At 46.2% G+C, this 17,532-nt stretch overlaps 1 protein-coding gene across 1 annotated transcript; it reads right to left on the reverse strand.

Annotated features, from left to right (window-relative positions):
- Positions 1 to 2,289: 2,289 nt before the first annotated feature.
- On the reverse strand, positions 2,290 to 9,303 carry LOC139240847 (keratin, type II cytoskeletal 8-like). The gene is made up of 9 exons (XM_070869333.1): positions 8,876 to 9,303; positions 8,519 to 8,727; positions 7,711 to 7,771; positions 7,536 to 7,631; positions 7,253 to 7,417; positions 7,019 to 7,144; positions 6,448 to 6,668; positions 4,735 to 4,784; positions 2,290 to 2,816 (listed from the first exon to the last, which is right to left on the reverse strand). Exons 1-9 carry the CDS (start codon positions 9,272 to 9,274, stop codon positions 2,653 to 2,655), a joined length of 1,491 nt encoding a protein of 496 aa, XP_070725434.1. The 5' UTR covers positions 9,275 to 9,303; the 3' UTR covers positions 2,290 to 2,652.
- Positions 9,304 to 17,532: the final 8,229 nt, after the last annotated feature.

Consider the following 17,532-nt stretch of genomic DNA (forward strand, 5'->3'; position numbering starts at 1 on the left):
AATTAAAGGGTTAAATTATGAGGCCAGGTTTCACTGACTAGGCTTGTATTTCCTTGAGCACGGAAGATTAAGGGATGATCTAATTGGTGTTTAAGATGATTAAAGTAGTTAATACGATATATAGAGAGAAATGATTTCCTCTGGTGGGGGAATCCAGTACAATGGGGAATAACCATGATATTAGAGTTAGGCTGTTCAGGGTTGATGTCAAGAAGCACTTCTTCACACAAAGGATAGTGAAAACCTGGAACTCTCTTCCCCCAAACAGCTGTTGATGCTGGGGGGGTCAATTGACAATTTCAAAACTGGGATTGATCGATTTTGTTGGGCAAGGGGATAAAGAGTTCCAGGGCCAAGGCGGGTCGATGGAGTTAAGATACAGATTAGCCATAATCTAACTGAATGGAGGATAAGACTCGAGGGGCTGAATGGCCTACTCCATTTCCTTTGTTACCATTCGCAGCTGTTAATATCGTAGAGGCTGGGAACGCCGGTTGGGGACGGGATCACCATTTCTGAACCCCTCGCCTGACCCTTTCCTGCCCGCCGGTGTTAGGCTGTTTAAAATCAAGACCGATAACTCAAGTGTCCTTCTTAATAGCTACCCATCTATCATAAATTCCAACTTTTCCCTAATCGAAGCCCCATTCACCCATCAGCCCTATTCCCATTGACTCCCTGTCTCCCAATGCATGAATTTAAAATGTTCTTCCAAGTCTTGAAATCCTTCTGCAGACTTGATGCTCCTTGTCTCTGCATCCTTCTCCCGCCTTATATCCCCTGCTGCTCTCTTTCTTCCTCCAACTCTGGCCTTTTGTATATCCTGTACTCCCTTCACCTTACTGTTGGTGGTAAGAGTCTTCAGCCACCTTGGACCTGGTCTTTGGAACTCTCCTCCTCCCTCCAAATCCCTTTGACTCATCACTTCTCTCTCTCATAACCCATCTTTACAAACAAGCCTTTGATCATTTCCTCAAACTCTCCGACCATGGCTCTCGACCTATAGCTTTATGCATTTTATTTATTTTCTCTGTCCTCTCTGTAACACGCCTTTGCAAATCTTCTATGTTAAAGGTGCTATATGAATACAGGTTGTTGTTGTTGATGATGTTATTAGTGTCTTGAAATCTACATCTCCTGGTTTTCATATATTATTCTATTGGTAACTAAATCTGAACAAGCAGCTAAGCCTGTACACCATGTGTACCACTATATGTTTTTAACAACAATTCTTGGGGAATTCCTTGTGCCCATCATTGTAAAGGGTGTCACCACTGGGCAATATAATATTTCCCACTGTTAACACTCAGTGTCATCATCAAGTGCTCCCAGGTTGTGTACTATGTGGGAATTAAAAAACCTTCTGATTTTATCCCAAAATGTGCCTGAACTACAACTTCAACATTGTACGCAATTATTATATAGTTCTTTATTACACCTGAGGGACATTTCCATTTTCACAGAAGCCCTCCTTATGGATTCCCGAGTTATACTGTAACGTAATCTTAACAGATATAGTGCTGGGGAATGGGACACTTTCCATTTTGGTCACCCAGTCAACATCAAGCATGCCCAGGTCAGTTTTGGAAGCACGGGGTAGAGCTCCTCTTCTCTGCCCCAAGAATATGCTTCAGTCCTGAACTATCCTGTGGTCTCTGAGTGTCGCTGCTTACTTAGTGGTTATTACTGTAAATTAGGGACCATTTGTACTGTAGGCCTGTACTTACTCGGAACAGGTTAGAGACTGTACAAACTCATTTCATGTAGGACACTTACAGCCTGTAGCTGAAGGATACGTTCCTCAATCAGTCTGGACTGGATGTGAACACAGATCCCAGGATTAGTGTTCTAACCCAATGCATCTCTCACTATCCCATAGATATGAGGTGAGCTGCCTTTTTGGTACACAAGCTGCATTGTGACCATTGTGAAAGGAGAATGTTCTGGAGATTCAAAATAATCATGTGTGCAGTGCTGATAATCTCAGGATGGCAACAGTAATATCATTGGTGGAGGAGGTGAAGTTAAATTGCTGCTAAACTTTGCTCTATCTGTATATGTGCACTGAATGACTTCAGTGATGGTCTGTTGTGTTTTTATATGGAATACACAAAGTAATCTTTCTATATTTCATAACATTGCTCCAACCTTAATGTTACAATATTTCAAAGTATGAAACTTGTTCTTTTCAGTAACTTAACATTGTGCTTAAGCAAAATACAGTCCAGATTTGTAGATTAGAAATTTATTCAGTATAACAGGAATGTCATGTAAAGGTAACTCCCCAGTACAAAATGATAGAGAATCAAGAAATAGTTCAACACCAAAAACTTTGGTTTATTTCCCATTTTAAAGGGACCAACAAATAAAGTGTGAGTTTCTTAACCAACTTTCTCATAAACCCAAACGAAAGGCCTTTACTAGGTTTAATTTCCTCTGTGCACTGGTTAAGATGTCGATGTTAATTTCATGTTGTTCAACTATGGAAAATGAACAGGTTAATGAAGGTGTTCCAAATAGCAGACATGAAGTTAATCCAAATATGTTAACCGCTGCACAGTACGTAGAGGAAATACAGCCTCTGACAATGAGCTCGTCAGTGGGCTGGTAAAAGACACTACTGGCATTAGTTGATCCCTCGCTGATTCAAGTTCAAGCTGTATATCCACTGCTGCTCATCTGCACTGATTTCACAATCACGCTTTTGTTACCTCCCATACCAATACTGCCGCCAGATTGCTGATGACCGATCATAGAGGTTTCCAGGCCAAATCCAGTCAATGCCTTACTCGTGTCATTAAACTGCTGAAATTGACCTGTATAGGGGGAAAAATACTCTTAAAATCTGGGTCCTACAATTAAAAGAACAAGTACAACAATAAAAACAACTTGCATTTATATAGCACCTTTAATTTAGCAAAACATCGCAGGAGCTTTATCAAGAAAAAAATTGACACCAAGTCACATATATTAGGACAGTGACCAAAAGCTTGCTCAAATACATAGGTCTTAAAGGAGGCGGGAGAGGCGGAGAGGTTTAGGGAGGGAATTGAAAGCGCGGCCACCAATGGCGGGATGATGGAAATCGGGAATGCACAAGAGGCCAGATTTGGAGACGAACAGAGATCTCGGAGTGTTGTAGAGCTGGAGGAGATTACAAAGAAAGGGAGGGGCAAGGCCATGGAGAGATTTGTACACAAGAATGAGAATTTTCAATTCGATGCATTGGCAGATCGGGAGGTCAGTGTAGGTCAATGAGTACAAAGGGTGATGGGTGATCGGGACTTGGTGCAAGTTAGGATATAGGCAGCAGAATTTTGGATGAGCTGAAGTTAATGGAGTGTGGAAGGTGGGAGGCCAGCCAAGAGAGCATTGGAATAGTTAAATCTGGAGATAACAAAGGCATGGATAAGGGTTTCAGCAGTCGATGGGCTGAGGCAGGGGTGGAGACAGATGATATTACGGAGGTGGTAGTGGGCGGTCTTAGTGATGGGATGGTTATGGGTTCGGAAGCTCAACTCGGGGTCAAATAGGATGCCAAGGTTGCAAACATCTGGTACAGCCGAAGACAGTGGCCAGGGAGTGGAATGGAGTCAGTGGTTCATGATTGGAGATTGTGGCGAAGCACATGACAATGGCTTTGGTCTTCCCAATATTAAATTAGAGGAAATTTCTGCTCATCCAATGCTGCATGAATCAGAGGCATTGGATGTGTCAAAAGAGGTGATGAGGTAGAGCTGGGTGTCGTCAGCGTACATGTGTAACCTGATGTTGTGTTTTTGGATGATATCGCTGAGGGGCAGCATGTAGATGAGAAATAGGAGAGGGCCAAGAATAAATCCTTGGGGGACTCCAGAGGTACCACTGCTGGGGTGGAAAGAGAAGCCATTACAGGAAATTCGCTGGCTATGACTGGACAGACAGGAATGGAACCAGGCATGGGCAGTCCCACCCAGCTGGACGATGGAGGAGAGGCATTGGAGGAGGATGGTATGGTCAGCCATGTCAAAGGTTGCAGACAGGTAGAGAAGGATGAGGAGGGATAGTTTGCCACGGTCACAGTCACATAGGATGTCATTTGTGACTTTGATCAGGGCTGTTTCAGTGCTGTGGCGGGGTGGAAACCTGATGGAAGAATTTCAAGCATGGAGTTTTAGGAAAGATGGGTTTGGGAGGCAACATCACATTCGAGGACTTTGAAGAGGTAATGAAGGTTGGAGACGGGGTGACAGTTTGCAAGGGCAGAGGGTCAAGTGTGGGTTTTTTGAGGTGGAGGGTGATGTGAAAGGGAGGGGGACAGTACTAGAGGAGAGGGAAGCATTAACAATATCAGTCAGCTTGGGGGCCAGAAAGGCAAGTTGGGTAGTCAGCATTATTAGAAGTAATTGCTTCATGTCCTAACATAAAATAACTGCTGCTCTCATCATTAAACACAGCGACATTGATAACAATTATGATTGACTATAATGAGAACAGAAATGCTGGAAATACACAGCGGGTCCATCAGCCTCTGAAATCAGAACAAGGAGAGGTTAAGGTTTGGGGAGCACTGCAGACCCTTCTTCAGAACAAGGGCACCAAGTGTGGAAACCTGAAATGACAAACTGTTTTTTCCCTTTTCAGTTGATGACGGGCCTACTGCGTCTTTCCACAATTTCCCATTTTTGGATCCGAGTTATAGTATTTCCTCGAGGAATTATTAGCTCAAACTAGGAATTATATAAATTTTCTTACCCTGTCCCTGTACTTGCTGGATGTTGAGGGTTTTTACCCCAGTTATCATCCTGTTGATAAAGGAAACACATCACATTATAATAGGTATTTGCAGTGTATTCACAGTCATATTTCCCTCTAGTTTACCAACTTTCTCCCTCTCCCTGGGACACTGGCTTCTGCTGGGGTGAAGCTCCATGGGCACAGTCACCCTCCAGCCCCTTGCCCAAAGTGCCCATTCTTCATGTGTGAGCACAGACAGCAAATGCCAGCAGGCTAATTGACCATGGGAAGGAAGATCTACAGCAGGACTCACTGTGTAGCAATCAGGAACAGGATCCTTGGCTGGTTTTACCCTCTCTTGCTCAGGGCACAGAGCCCAACCATAGTCCACAACTGCTGCCCTGGTGGAACTTCTGCTCAGTGTGGCTCCGTTCCACAATGCCTTCACCCACTGAGCCATCGGGAGAGCTTTACAAGCCTATCTCTATAAAGGGAAGAATGAATCGCCATCTGTGTGTTCATTCTGGGAGTGAATGTGATGTTTGTGTCTGGTTAGATACAAACCAGCCTTTAAACCAAACATAGAAACATAGAAAATAGGTGCAGGAGTAGGCCATTCAGCCCTTCTTGCCTGCACCGCCATTCAATGAGTTCATGGCTGAACATGCAACTTCAGTACCCCCTTCCTGCTTTCTCGCCATACCCCTTGATCCCCCGAGTAGTAAGGACTTCATCTAACTCCCTTTTGAATATATTTAGTGAATTGGCCTCAACTACTTTCTGTGGTAGAGAATTCCACAGGTTCACCACTCTCTGGGTGAAGAAGTTTCTCCTCATCTCGGTCCTAAATGGCTTACCCCTTATCTTAGACTGTGACCCCTGGTTGTGGACTTCCCCAACATTGGGAACATTCTTCCTGCATCGAACCTGTCTAAACCCGTCAGAATTTTAAACGTTTCTATGAGGTCCCCTCTCATTCTTCTGAACTCCAGTGAATACAAGCCCAGTTGATCCAGTCTTTCTTGATGGGTCAGTCCCACCATCCCGGGAATCAGTCTGGTGAATCTTCGCTGCACTCCCTCAATAGCAAGAATGTCCTTCCTCAAGTTAGGAGACCAAAACTGTACACAATACTCCAGGTGTGGCATCACCAAGGCCCTGTACAACTGTAGCAACACCTCCCTGCCCCTGTACTCAAATCCCCTCGCTAGGAAGGCCAACATGCCATTTGCTTTCTTAACCGCCTGCTGTACCTGCATGCCAACCTTCAATGACTGATGTACCCTGACACCCAGGTCTCGTTGCACCTCCCCTTTTCCTAATCTGTCACCATTCAGATAATAGTCTGTCTCTCTGTTTTTACCACCAAAGTGGATAACCTCACTTTTATCCACATTATACTTCATCTGCCATGCATTTGCCCACTCACCTAACCTATCCAAGTCACTCTGCAGCCTCATAGCATCCTCCTCGCAGCTCACACTGCCACCCAACTTAGTGTCATCCGCAAATTTGGAGATACCACATTTAATCCCCTCGTCTAAATCATTAAGGAAGTGATTGTAGAGTGCCCTGCCACTCCCAGTGCATGGACTTCATTCCATTATCAGAGATCAAAGCTATAGCAATGAAGATACCAATAAAATGAAAGTACAGATTGTAATGTGCCAGTATAGGACACTGGACTATGCTCAGTGTGTGGCTGGAATTTGTAACTGTCCCATGTCCTACCTCTGCTCCTCTCCCTGCAGTAGAGTCCCGTAGGTGGAAATTTCAAGATCCAGAGCCAGCTTGACAGTCATCAGTTCCTGGTATTGGCGGACTTGGATGGCCAACTCCTGGCTTGCTTTGACGATGGCAGCTTCCAGCTCTTGAATCCTAAGCTTGGCGTCTTTGAGGGACATCTCTCCGCGTTCCTCGGCTTCTCCGATTGCAGCTTCCAGTTTGAGACGCTAAGTAGCACAAATATTAATATGGTCAGTTTCATTGGCATTTCGCCTATCAGAGCAGCACTCAAATTGAGTCATCGGGAAACCCTCTCCCTCATGTCAATGAATTGGGAAGAGCAGTGCGGTGAGTATTGTAGGCTGACTGGGATTGGATTCCCATTCGAAATGTAATCATTACTGAGCGACCAAGAGTGGCACAACTGGACCAGGTTGAGCTGCCCCTTCAACCGTTTCTTGACCAATTTTTTGGATAGGCGAGGGGGGAGAAGAGAAAAACCCAGAGAGACAGACAGACTTTACAACAGTTATTCAAATGGTACCGGTATCCTGTTTGGTTTCAGTTCTTTGCCTACCTCCTGTTTAAGACGGTCGATTTCAGTAGTCAGTGACCGGATACGATTGTTCAGCTCAGTTATTTCTAATTTCAACGAACGGAGGTCGTCGCCGTATTGTCCAGATGAATTGGACAGTTCCTGCATCTGCAATGAAACATTTGCAACTGGTTAGTACAAGATTTCACATTTCAGCAGCGGCTGCAGACCTATCAATACTGTGGTCCATGGGGATCGGGATCTCAAAGAGCTAACCTTGTTCGCTTTCCATTGAAGAGCTTCCTCACGGCTTCTCGCTGCGAGTGCTTGGTACTGCGCTTTGGCTTCACTCACGATGCTGTTGACGTCCAGAGCGGGTCTGCAAGCCAATTGCACGGAGACAGAAGTGTTCTGAATCTGTGCTTGTAGCTCATTGATTTCCTAAAGATCGTCGGGGAAAAATATTGAAATGAGATTGTAAGCATTGGAGCTGGATTGGGTTAGACTTAATTTGATTAAACAGCAAAAGGACAACTCTTGGACTATGTCCCATTTTTACCTCTATAAAGATTGATCTGAGGAAGTCGATTTCATCGGTGAGGCTTTCCAGTTTCGCTTCCAGTTCTACCTTGTTCATGTAAGAGTCGTCGACGTCCTAAAGAGGAGAGGGACACGTTACTTTGAACAACTCTGGCAAGAGATCCCTTTGCAGACAGATAAAAAGTAATGCTCACCTTCTTGACCAGGACAAACTCATTTTCCATTTCTGTGCGCCTGTTAATTTCATCTTCATACCTGGAATGAAACAGATTATTTACTGGTAATCCCGAGGAAATAACCCTCTGTGCCCGTTTGCGTGGTGAACCAATTCTGGCTTGTCCCGTCCTAAGTTACTGATCTGCCCCCTTGCACCGAGTAAATGCATGCTCCGCGGCGCTGAGCCGTCATTTCTACACACTCCTTTATGAAACATCCATCCACGTATGCACCATTCTTCATCGGCTTCCCTCCACAAGATCCACACCGTCCCCAAAGTGTAAACAACTCTGCTCTTGGAACCATCAGTCTTGCTGGCGCTTCAACAGATGGGATCAGCTCGACTAGAACCCCCAGTTTACTAACCCCACCTTTTATTTACCCAAATGACCTTCAAAGCTCTGGGAGACTCCACCCTCACCACAGCTCAGATTCAAGACACAGCTGTCCCGACTCAGTAACTTCCCCGTCCCGTCGGGTACACCCCAGACCTTCAGGAGCAAGGACGCTGTTTGATGTTTCCCTGTCCACAACCCGGGATACTGAGGGCAAATGTGGCAGCACAGCTAGCACAGAGGAATGGAACTGTGACGAGTACAACCATTTATGGTCACCCCTTCACTTTAGGATACATGACTTTCCTGCGGATTATTTCTCCAGGTGACATTTTGCCGGGCCCTGGTCAATTTGTCAAAATGGTCTTATTGTTCGCCTGGGACTTTGTTGAGTTGAGACATGACAGGATCAGTACACATGGATTACGAAATTCAGCAGCACCACACTTACTTGCCCTTAAAGTCCTCAACGAGACCTTGCATTTGCAGAAGATCAGCCTCGAACTTCAGCTTCTCCTGCCCAAGAGTATCCAGTTGCCTTTTGAGGTTGTCAATGTAAGCCTGGAACATGCTGTCGATGTTGGATTTGTAAGTTCCCTGTTCTTTCATAAGTTTCAGTTTGATCTCCAGTTCCTTATTTCTCTGTTCCAAGAAAACAACCTGACGGATAGAATGAATGCACGGTTAGATTTGAACTGAACTGGTCGCAAAGTGAGATGAGCCATTTCCAGAGTCACGCCAAGTCATTGAGCAGGGACACAAAACACTGGGTTACAAACACGACCGACTGGAGAACTGTTAAAATTACCTTGTCGATGAAACTGGCGAACTGGTTGTTGAGCCCCATCATCTGCTGCCTCTCATTCGCCCGGACCTGTTGCAGGCTGGTGTCATTTTGGGGGAAAGGGGTACTCAGGTCAAGCTGAGAGACTGCTTGGATCAACCCGCCACCGATACTGCCACCGAAAGCGCGACCGCTAGCGCGACCGCTACCGAAAACGCGACCGCTACCGATACTGCTACCGAAACCTCTGATGCTACTGTGGCCCTGAGAGATTGACATTCTCGTCCCGGGAGATTGGACCATACTGTATGCGCGTCTCCCTGGGGTAAATGAGCCGCTTATGCCGGCGGATCTCGTGCTCCCGCTCCCGCCCCATCCACCGCTGGAACTGGAGATAATGGTTTTCGTCCTGCTGCTTTGCATGTTGAGGCTGTTTGAGAGACCGGAGAGTCCGAAACTGAAGGGCTGGTGGTGGTGAGGGCGACTTTAGCTGCTTTTATGGGCTGTGTGGATCTGGGCTTGGTCAGGGTATCGGGTAACAGGGACAGGAATGGAGCAGCCGATATAGAGGAGGAGCCACCCGCCGCCCTGTGGCATGGGTTCCAACCTGTCCCTCTGCCGAGCAGCAACACCTGCATATTGCTTTTACCTCCACAGGCCACCTTGGCGTCAGCAACAATGTGTGGATCTTGGAAGCCTGCAAATCATCAGCTGTGTGTGGGTCTGTGAAGTGGCCATGTGGAGGAGCTGCTTGCTAGCCCAGCAACTCCTGTTCATATCATTATTGTAAATGGAGATAGCAGCTCGCAGTATTCGACAGCAGATAGTCCATTAGTGAGGGTCATTCCGTGACATTAAGTGTTGGGGGGCGGTGGGGGTCATCACTTGTTGATGTATCTGCACCGTTTGTCCATGGCTCACTTGCTTTCTGTGCTTGGACAAATGGGCTTCCGAATTTGTAGATGTTCAAGTCGCCTATTCGCTGTTGGTAGCTGCACGGTGCGGTAAATAAAGCGTTAAATCCTGATGGAGGGATTGCCTGAGCTCGCATTTCGGTCACACCCTTGGGCTTGTGTCTGGGGCTGTCTGTTTGGGCAGGGTTCCAGGTCGCGGACCCGCAGCACAAGCAATGCCAGTTGTCCCCAAACAGGTCGGAAGCCCAATGTATTGAGAGAATTCAGTGCAGAACAACACGAGGAGACGGTGTGGGTGAGGGGAAAGAGTGTGGAGCCGCTTCTTACTCTCCAGCGGTTAAAAAAGCATTCGGCATCCTGGGCGTTATAAAGAGAGGCACTTAAAAAAGGAACTCATAATGAACCTTTATAAAATACTGGTTGGGCCACAACTGGAGTATTGTGTCCAATTCTGGGCACCACAATTTGAGAAAGATGTGAAGGCAGGGTGCAAGAATGATTTACACGAATTGTACCAGCGATGAGGGACTTCAGTTCAGTGGACAGACTGGAGAAGCAGAGAAGGTTGAGAGGAGATTTGATAGAGGTGTTCAAAATCATGAGGGGTGTGGACAGAGATAGGGAGAGAGAAACTGTTCCCATTGGTGGAAGGGTCCAGAACCAGAGGACACAGATTCAAGGTGATTGGCAAAAGAACCAAAGGCGACATGAGGAAACCCTTTTTTTACGCAGCGAGTGGTTAGGATCTGGAATGCCCGAGAGGGTGGTGGAGGCAGACTCAATCGCTGCTTTCCAAAGGAGGTTGGGCACATACATGAAGGAGATAAATTTGCAGGGCTGTGGGGAAAGGGGTGGCGGAGTGGGACACGGGCACAGAGCCGACACGTGTCGTCGGGCCGAATGAGCTTCCATACTGCAACCATTCTCTGATTCTATTCCAAGGAGACAGCCCACCGTGTGCCCCTTGCAGTGTTCACAGGTTAGCACAAAATACCGAGCGACTGTCAAAGGGGCAAAAAAAGTGTGAGATCAAAACAATCTTGGAAAGCTTTTCCCAACCAGTCGGAATTCCAAGTGAGAGTTTACCGTAAACAGTCACTTGTCAATCTGTAAAGAACAATGCAACCGGTTTATTTTAGAACAGTCTCAAATTGGAGAAATGTTTATTCGGACAGGAAGCGTTGACTCAGCTGGGAAGAGAGGGTTAAAATAGCCCATGAGCACTGAGGAGTCGAGGAGAAAGGTGATTGAGAACTTGGTTCCGTGTGTCTCCCATTGGCGGTGTTGCCAAGACTTTCCTTCTCTGTCACCGTTTACTGAATCACTGCCGTTTTTCGGGGTGCATTCGGCTCTGTTGTTTGCCAAAGTCACGTACTGCCCTGATTTCTCACCCTTCCAAAAGCAAAATCTCTTTTCTGTGTATAGTGTAGCGAGCTCCTACGTTTTTCTTTCACTCAGTTTTTAGGTGTGATGAACACAATCTTGCTAAAAATCGGATCACCAGCTCTGCGGAAGTGAAGTGATTGGCCGCAATATATAAATTGGTGCAGAATTTTTAAACAGCCTGCATCATTCTTCCGACTTTTAATTTTTTTGTGTGCCTGGGATATCTGATGGAAATTGTCAATGTAATTAACAAGTCTGTCTTTACAACTCTGAGATAGAGAATTGTGCCTTACTTCCGAACCTCTGCAAACTCGGAAATACATGAGAATACTTGTTTAATTCGGTTTATGGGAATTACTGTTTGCTATAAATCGTACAGTGCTAATCTCCTGTATGCGCGATGTCCATTACTCCAGTTGAAAACGTTAAATCTGTGATTTAGGTTAACATGGATTCTCTTAACAGTGTGCCAATCCGATTACATACTTTATTGCTTTCGTGACTAAGGCAGTGTTACCACCCATCACCCTGGAGCTATATCAGGAAGACAAACTGGTTCAGCGGGTTGTCTCAAACAAATTATTGTCTCACTGTGAAGCTTTACCTAGTTTTTTAAAAAGAGAAAAAAAAACATAATCTTAGATTTAAATGAATATTGGAATGCCTCCAAAAGGGATATTGTTAACCTTGAACATCAGAATATTAGAAATTGTGGAATGAGAATCTGTCCCACCAACCCCTCTCCATTCACTGGGTACACACAATATACCCTATCATGGACTCGACAACAACAACTTGCATTTATCTGGCACCTTTAACGTAGTGAAATATCCCAAGGCGCTTCACAGGAGCGTTATCAGACAAAATTTGACACCGAGCCACATAGGGAGATATTAGGACAGGTCAAAGATGGAGGTTTTAAGGAGCATCTTAAAGGTGGAGAGGTTTAGGGAAGGAATGCCAGAGCTTGGGGCCTAGACAGCTGAAGGCAGGGCCACCCACGGTGGGGTCAAGGAAATCGGGAATGCTCAAGAGGCCAGAATTGGAGATGCGGAGAGATCTCGGAGGGTTGTACTGGAAGAGGACTGGAGCGATAGGGAGGGGTGAAGCCATGGGGAGCTTTGAACACAAGGGGGAGAATTCTAAATTTGAGGCCAATTGATTTACCCCCATCCATTTCACCTTCTGAGACCAGGGTCGCAAAAGCACTTTAAACGCTATCAAGTTTTCTGATGAGGTAACAGAGAGGGTTGATGAGGGTAATGCGGTTGACTTGGTGTACATGGATTTCCAAAAGGCATTCGACAAAGTGCCACATGATAGACTTGCCAGCAGAGTTGAAGCCCATGGAATAAAAGGGACAGTGGCAGCCTGGATAAGAAATTGACTAAGTGACAGGAAACGGAGAGTAGTGGTGAACGGTTGTTTTTCGGACTGGAGGAAGGTATACAGCGGTGTTCCCCAGGGGTCAGTGCTAGGACCACTGCTTTTCTTGATATATATTAATAACTTGGATGTGGGTGTACAGGGCACAATTTCAAAATCTGCAAATTACACAAAACTTGAAAGTATAGTGAACAGTAAGGAGGATAGTGATAGACTTCAAGATGACATAGTCAGGCTGGTGGAATGGGTGGACATGTGGCAGATGAAATTTAATGCAGCGAAGTGTGATGTGATACATTTTGGTAGAAAGAATGAAGAGAGGAAATATAAACTAAAGGGTACAATCCTAAAGAGGGTGCATGAACAGAGAGACCTGGGGGTATATGTGCACAAATCGTTGAAGGTGGCAGGGCTGGTTGAGAAAGCAGTTAAAAAAGCGTATGGGATCTTGGGCTTCATAAATAGAGGCCTAGAGGACTAATGCAAGGAAGTTATGATGAAGCTTTATAAAACACTGGTTCGGCCTCAATTGGAGTATTGTGTCCAATTCTGGGCACTGCACTTTAGGAAGGATGTGAAGGCCTTAGAGAGGGTGCAGAAAAGATTTACAAGAATGGCTCCAGGGATGAGGGACTTCAGTTACGTGGATGGACTGGAGAAGCTGGGGGTCCTTAGAGCAGAGAAGGTTAAGAGGAGATTTGATAGAGGTGTTCAAAATCATGAGGGATCTGGACAGAGTAGATGGAGAGAAACTGTTCCCATTGGTGGAAGGGTCGAGAAGCAGAGGACACAGATTTAAGGTGATTGGCAGAAGAACCAAAGGCGACATGAGGAAAAACTTGTACACAGCGAGTGGTTATGATCTGGAATGCACGGCCTGAGAGGGTGGTGGAGGCAGACTCAATCGTGGCTTTCAAAAGGGGGTTGGATAAGTACCTGAAGGAAAAAGAATTGCAGGGCTACGGGGAAAGGGCGGGGGAGTGGGACTAACTGAGGTGCTCTTACAGAGAGCCGGCACGGGCTCGACGGGCCGAATGGCCTTCTTCCGTGCCGTAACCATTCTATGGTTCTAAGTGAATCTCTCGAATATTTGTTGACAACATCTATTCACTATCTCTGCAGAAAGCTCTGAGATGACGTTTGGATGGCAACGCTATGGAGAGGAAAGCAGAAGGGATTTAGTTAGAAGACAGCAGGGATGAGAAGCTTGAGTATGAGGAGACACAAAAGGAACTTGACCACTTGATCCTGACAGTTTATGCTTTCCAATTACCAATTTGCCTTCCCATACAGCACACCCCCCCCGCCCAAATACCTTGTCCACTGAATCGGTAGCAGAAGATAAGAGTTCAAAGGGAAAGGCCAGAACCAACACATCTTCCCCTGCCCTACTTTTCAAAATGGCTGCAGAGACTCTCTGAGAACATCTGTGGCCTCTTTAAGATTGACTATTTTTGTTATTTCTATGTGAGTGAGGCAGGGAAAGCCAAATCACGAGTGCAGCCCCGAAAGAGAGCCCGAAAAGAAAGTAAAGAGCCAATAATGAGAGAGAGATTACCTCAAAAGTAATGAGGGAGCAATGAAACACAGGCACTTTGGTTCTAGTTCAATGAAATATACAGGAAAATATCAAAGAAATGTGGCACATATTGAATTCTGGGGTTAATTCACAATCACCCGAATTTTATTTGATTCAAGTAATTCCAGGGTCATCAAGTTGGCTTGTTTCCTTTAAAAACAAAGGTGTGGAATGGCATGCCCAGACACTGTTGCTGTGCCATCAGCTTCCAGATGGGATGGTTTTATTAGATGTGAATGATAAATTTCTGAGAACGTTCCAATTTTTAAAGAAGTTCTCCAGTATAAAGCCCTTCAGTGGTCTTCTGCTAAATGATTCCTTGCAATTATACCTCAAGTCATGAAAACAACAACTTGCATTTATCTAGCGCCTTTAACGTAGTAAAACGTCCCAAGGCACTTCACAGGAGCAGTATCAAACAAAATCTGACACCGAGCCACATAAGGACTTATTAGGGCAGATGACCAAAAGCTTGTCCAAAGAGGTAGGTTTTGAGGAGCGTCTTAAAGGAGGAGAGAGAGGCGGAGAGGTTGAGGGAGGGTATTCCAGAGCCAAGCATTATTAAAATTACTTATAACTTTTAATTAGATAAAGGACTATTTTCCTCATGGATTCGGGAGGGTGATCTTTAAAGTTTGAAATGTAAAATTTAACGCAAAAATCAGCCTGCCACAAAATTTTGCTGTTCATTTGAAGTTAAACCATGCCATCTACAGGCCATAAGTGGTTGTGACAACCCATGGAGACAAACAAGATGGTGGAGCCTCACAATCTCCGTCTGGTTTCAAAAGCAAACAGTTCAAATTATTTTGACAAATTATTATTCTTCTAATGTTTTCAGACTATTTCTGTTGCTTTAAAAGATATATGTTGAGTTGAAGGAGTCCCACAGTCTGTATTCTTTGCAAAATGTGTTACAAAGAATTATGTTGACATTTTAATGTCCTTTCTTTTTTTTCATAATCTTTATTCACAAGATAATTGTGGATGTGGAAGGTAATTTGGTCCATATTTGGTCATCCAGCCAGAAACACCCTAAAGTCTCCCCATTGCAGCACTGAATTGTTTCTTAAATGCATCTGGGGACACTTTGTCTTTTCCTCAGACACACAGCAGCCCTCAAGCGGCCTTACTTCAGGCACTGAGGACCCATTGAGGAGGAGCAGTCGGCGAGGGAGGGGGTTGAGGCAGAGAGGTGGGAAATGCCAGCGGAAGACGCACTGAATAAATGTATCCCCATGGAACCTATATACATGTTGGGAAGTTTCAGCATCTGTTGTGTTTTTTGAAGGGCCGGGTGCTCCATTTTGTTTTATTGGAGGGTGTGAGGTTTTTGGGGTTGTTTGAGGCACGTTTGCCAAATAAAATGTTAGTTCAACCATTTCATTCAGCCTCTGATGTCTGACTGTTCAGTTGTGACAGAGGTGTGCCGTTATTGTGCCTCAATATGCGCTCATTATTAGCTGCATCCCTCAGCTCACTCCATTTAAGTGAAGTGCTCCCTTATGAGCCGCCGCCAAATAGCCCTGGTGCCGCCAACATTGACGCACTGCCTCCTTCGTGGCTGCTCCTGGTCGTCGCCCTCTTGCTGGAGATTCGGGGCATCACCAGGCTCCTCCATCTCCTCCTCAGGTGGGTCTGTGATCCCCACTGCCAAGGCCTGGGCCCTCATGCTGGCCAAGTTGTGCAGCATGCAGCACACCACAATGCATAGCGAAACCTGTTGAAGGGAGTATTGAAGGCTGTCTCCAGAGCAATCCACGCGTCGGAATTGCTGCTTCAGCAGCCCTATTGTCTGCTCAGTGATGTTGCGGGTGGCGGCATGGCTCTCATTGTAGCGTTCCTCCGGCTGTGTGGTGGGTTTGCGGAGGGGGGTCATTAGCCAGGTGGCCATCCCTTGTCCCCGAGCAGCTAGACTCGGCCTTCCCATGGTGGCTGAAACAGTCGTGGCACAGTGCTCTCCCGCAGGATAAACACATCATGTACGCACCCAGGATACCGAGCATTGACTGCGAGGATGCACTGCGTGTGGTCGCACATTTAGGGAGTGGTATCCCTTTCTTTTCTGAATACCCCAGCATTCTCGACTGGTGCTCGCAAGGCCACGTGCGTGCAGTCAATTGTTCCTTGCACCCTCGGGAAGCCCGCTTTCCTGGCAAACCCACACGCGCACTCATCCTCTTTCTCCCTCGTCCTCTGTAAAATAATGAAGTCCATGCTGCTTGTGTAGAGTGCCTGTGTGATGTCACGGATGGAGCGATGTGTTGCGAATTGTCAGATGCTGCATATGTCCCCTGATGCAGTCTGGAAGGAGCCGGAGGCAGAGAAGGTGCGTGCCACCGTGACCTTCACTGCGACGGGCAACGCAGTCCTGGTGCCGATGTGAGGCTGCAGGTCTGCCTGCAGGAGATGGCATATCTCTGTAACTACCTCCTTTCGGAAGCGCAGCCTTCTGACACACTGCTCCTCGGACAGGTCCGTTGCCACCGGTAAAGCCGTGGGGGGTGAGGCCTCCTGCCCTGATGTCTAGGGGCTCTCCTCCTTCTCTATTGATGCCGTCTTACTCGAGCATGTAGAGTGCGATGCTGGCAGCATAGTAATGCACCCATCAACGTTTAGCAAATTACTTTTTGTCACGCTGAACTGTCTGCTGCTGCAAACTGGGAGTCTCACGCACCGTGCTGTGTGTAAACGTTGCACTGACTGTGACCTCTGAGGGAAGTGCTTCCTCATCCCTTTAAGCAGCCGCCAGTTAACGACTCTGCAAGCCTGGACTGACTGTTTTTCCAGACGTTGTTATTGGCGGGCGCTCAGTGAGGCGCACGCACTGAATTTACCGACCGGGGCGCAAGTGTGGGCATTGCACCAGGAACACGTCAGGATCGGAGCGATCGCCAGCAGCCAGGCGCTAATGGTTTGTGCCCCCGGTGAGCCTCGAATGAATTTTCGGGGCGCTAAAAGCAGTGCTCCCGGTCGCTAAGCTCTAACGCTCCCATTAACACCCCCTCTGGGCACTAACTGAGGCGTTAGACAACCGAAAATCCAGCCTTTTAAAATCTTTCATGAATTTCTTCCATTTTTGATGACAGCTTTACGTTAATGTGCAGTTTCTGTGACATAATTGAGGTTACGAATACATGTGCTGGGGGATGGAAAATCTTTCTACTGTTTGTGTACAAAGAATCAGCGAGGTTCCAACTTCTTTATTTATTGGTCAGGCTTGGCATAGGTATAACATTGCCGGTTACAAAGTGAAGCTCCGACTGCAATCTGCCTTAACCACAATTTCAGAAGTTTTGTGCTGTGTACCATTATAAACTGGGTTGAGACTGTCAAACTCATTTTATTTTGTGGCCCTTTCAGCTATCAGAGTGTGATCCTATCAGTTTGCTTGGAACTGAACCTCGAGCTTTGTT

This window comes from Pristiophorus japonicus, chromosome X, assembly GCF_044704955.1.
Source record: "Pristiophorus japonicus isolate sPriJap1 chromosome X, sPriJap1.hap1, whole genome shotgun sequence".
NCBI lineage: Eukaryota > Metazoa > Chordata > Chondrichthyes > Pristiophoridae > Pristiophorus > Pristiophorus japonicus.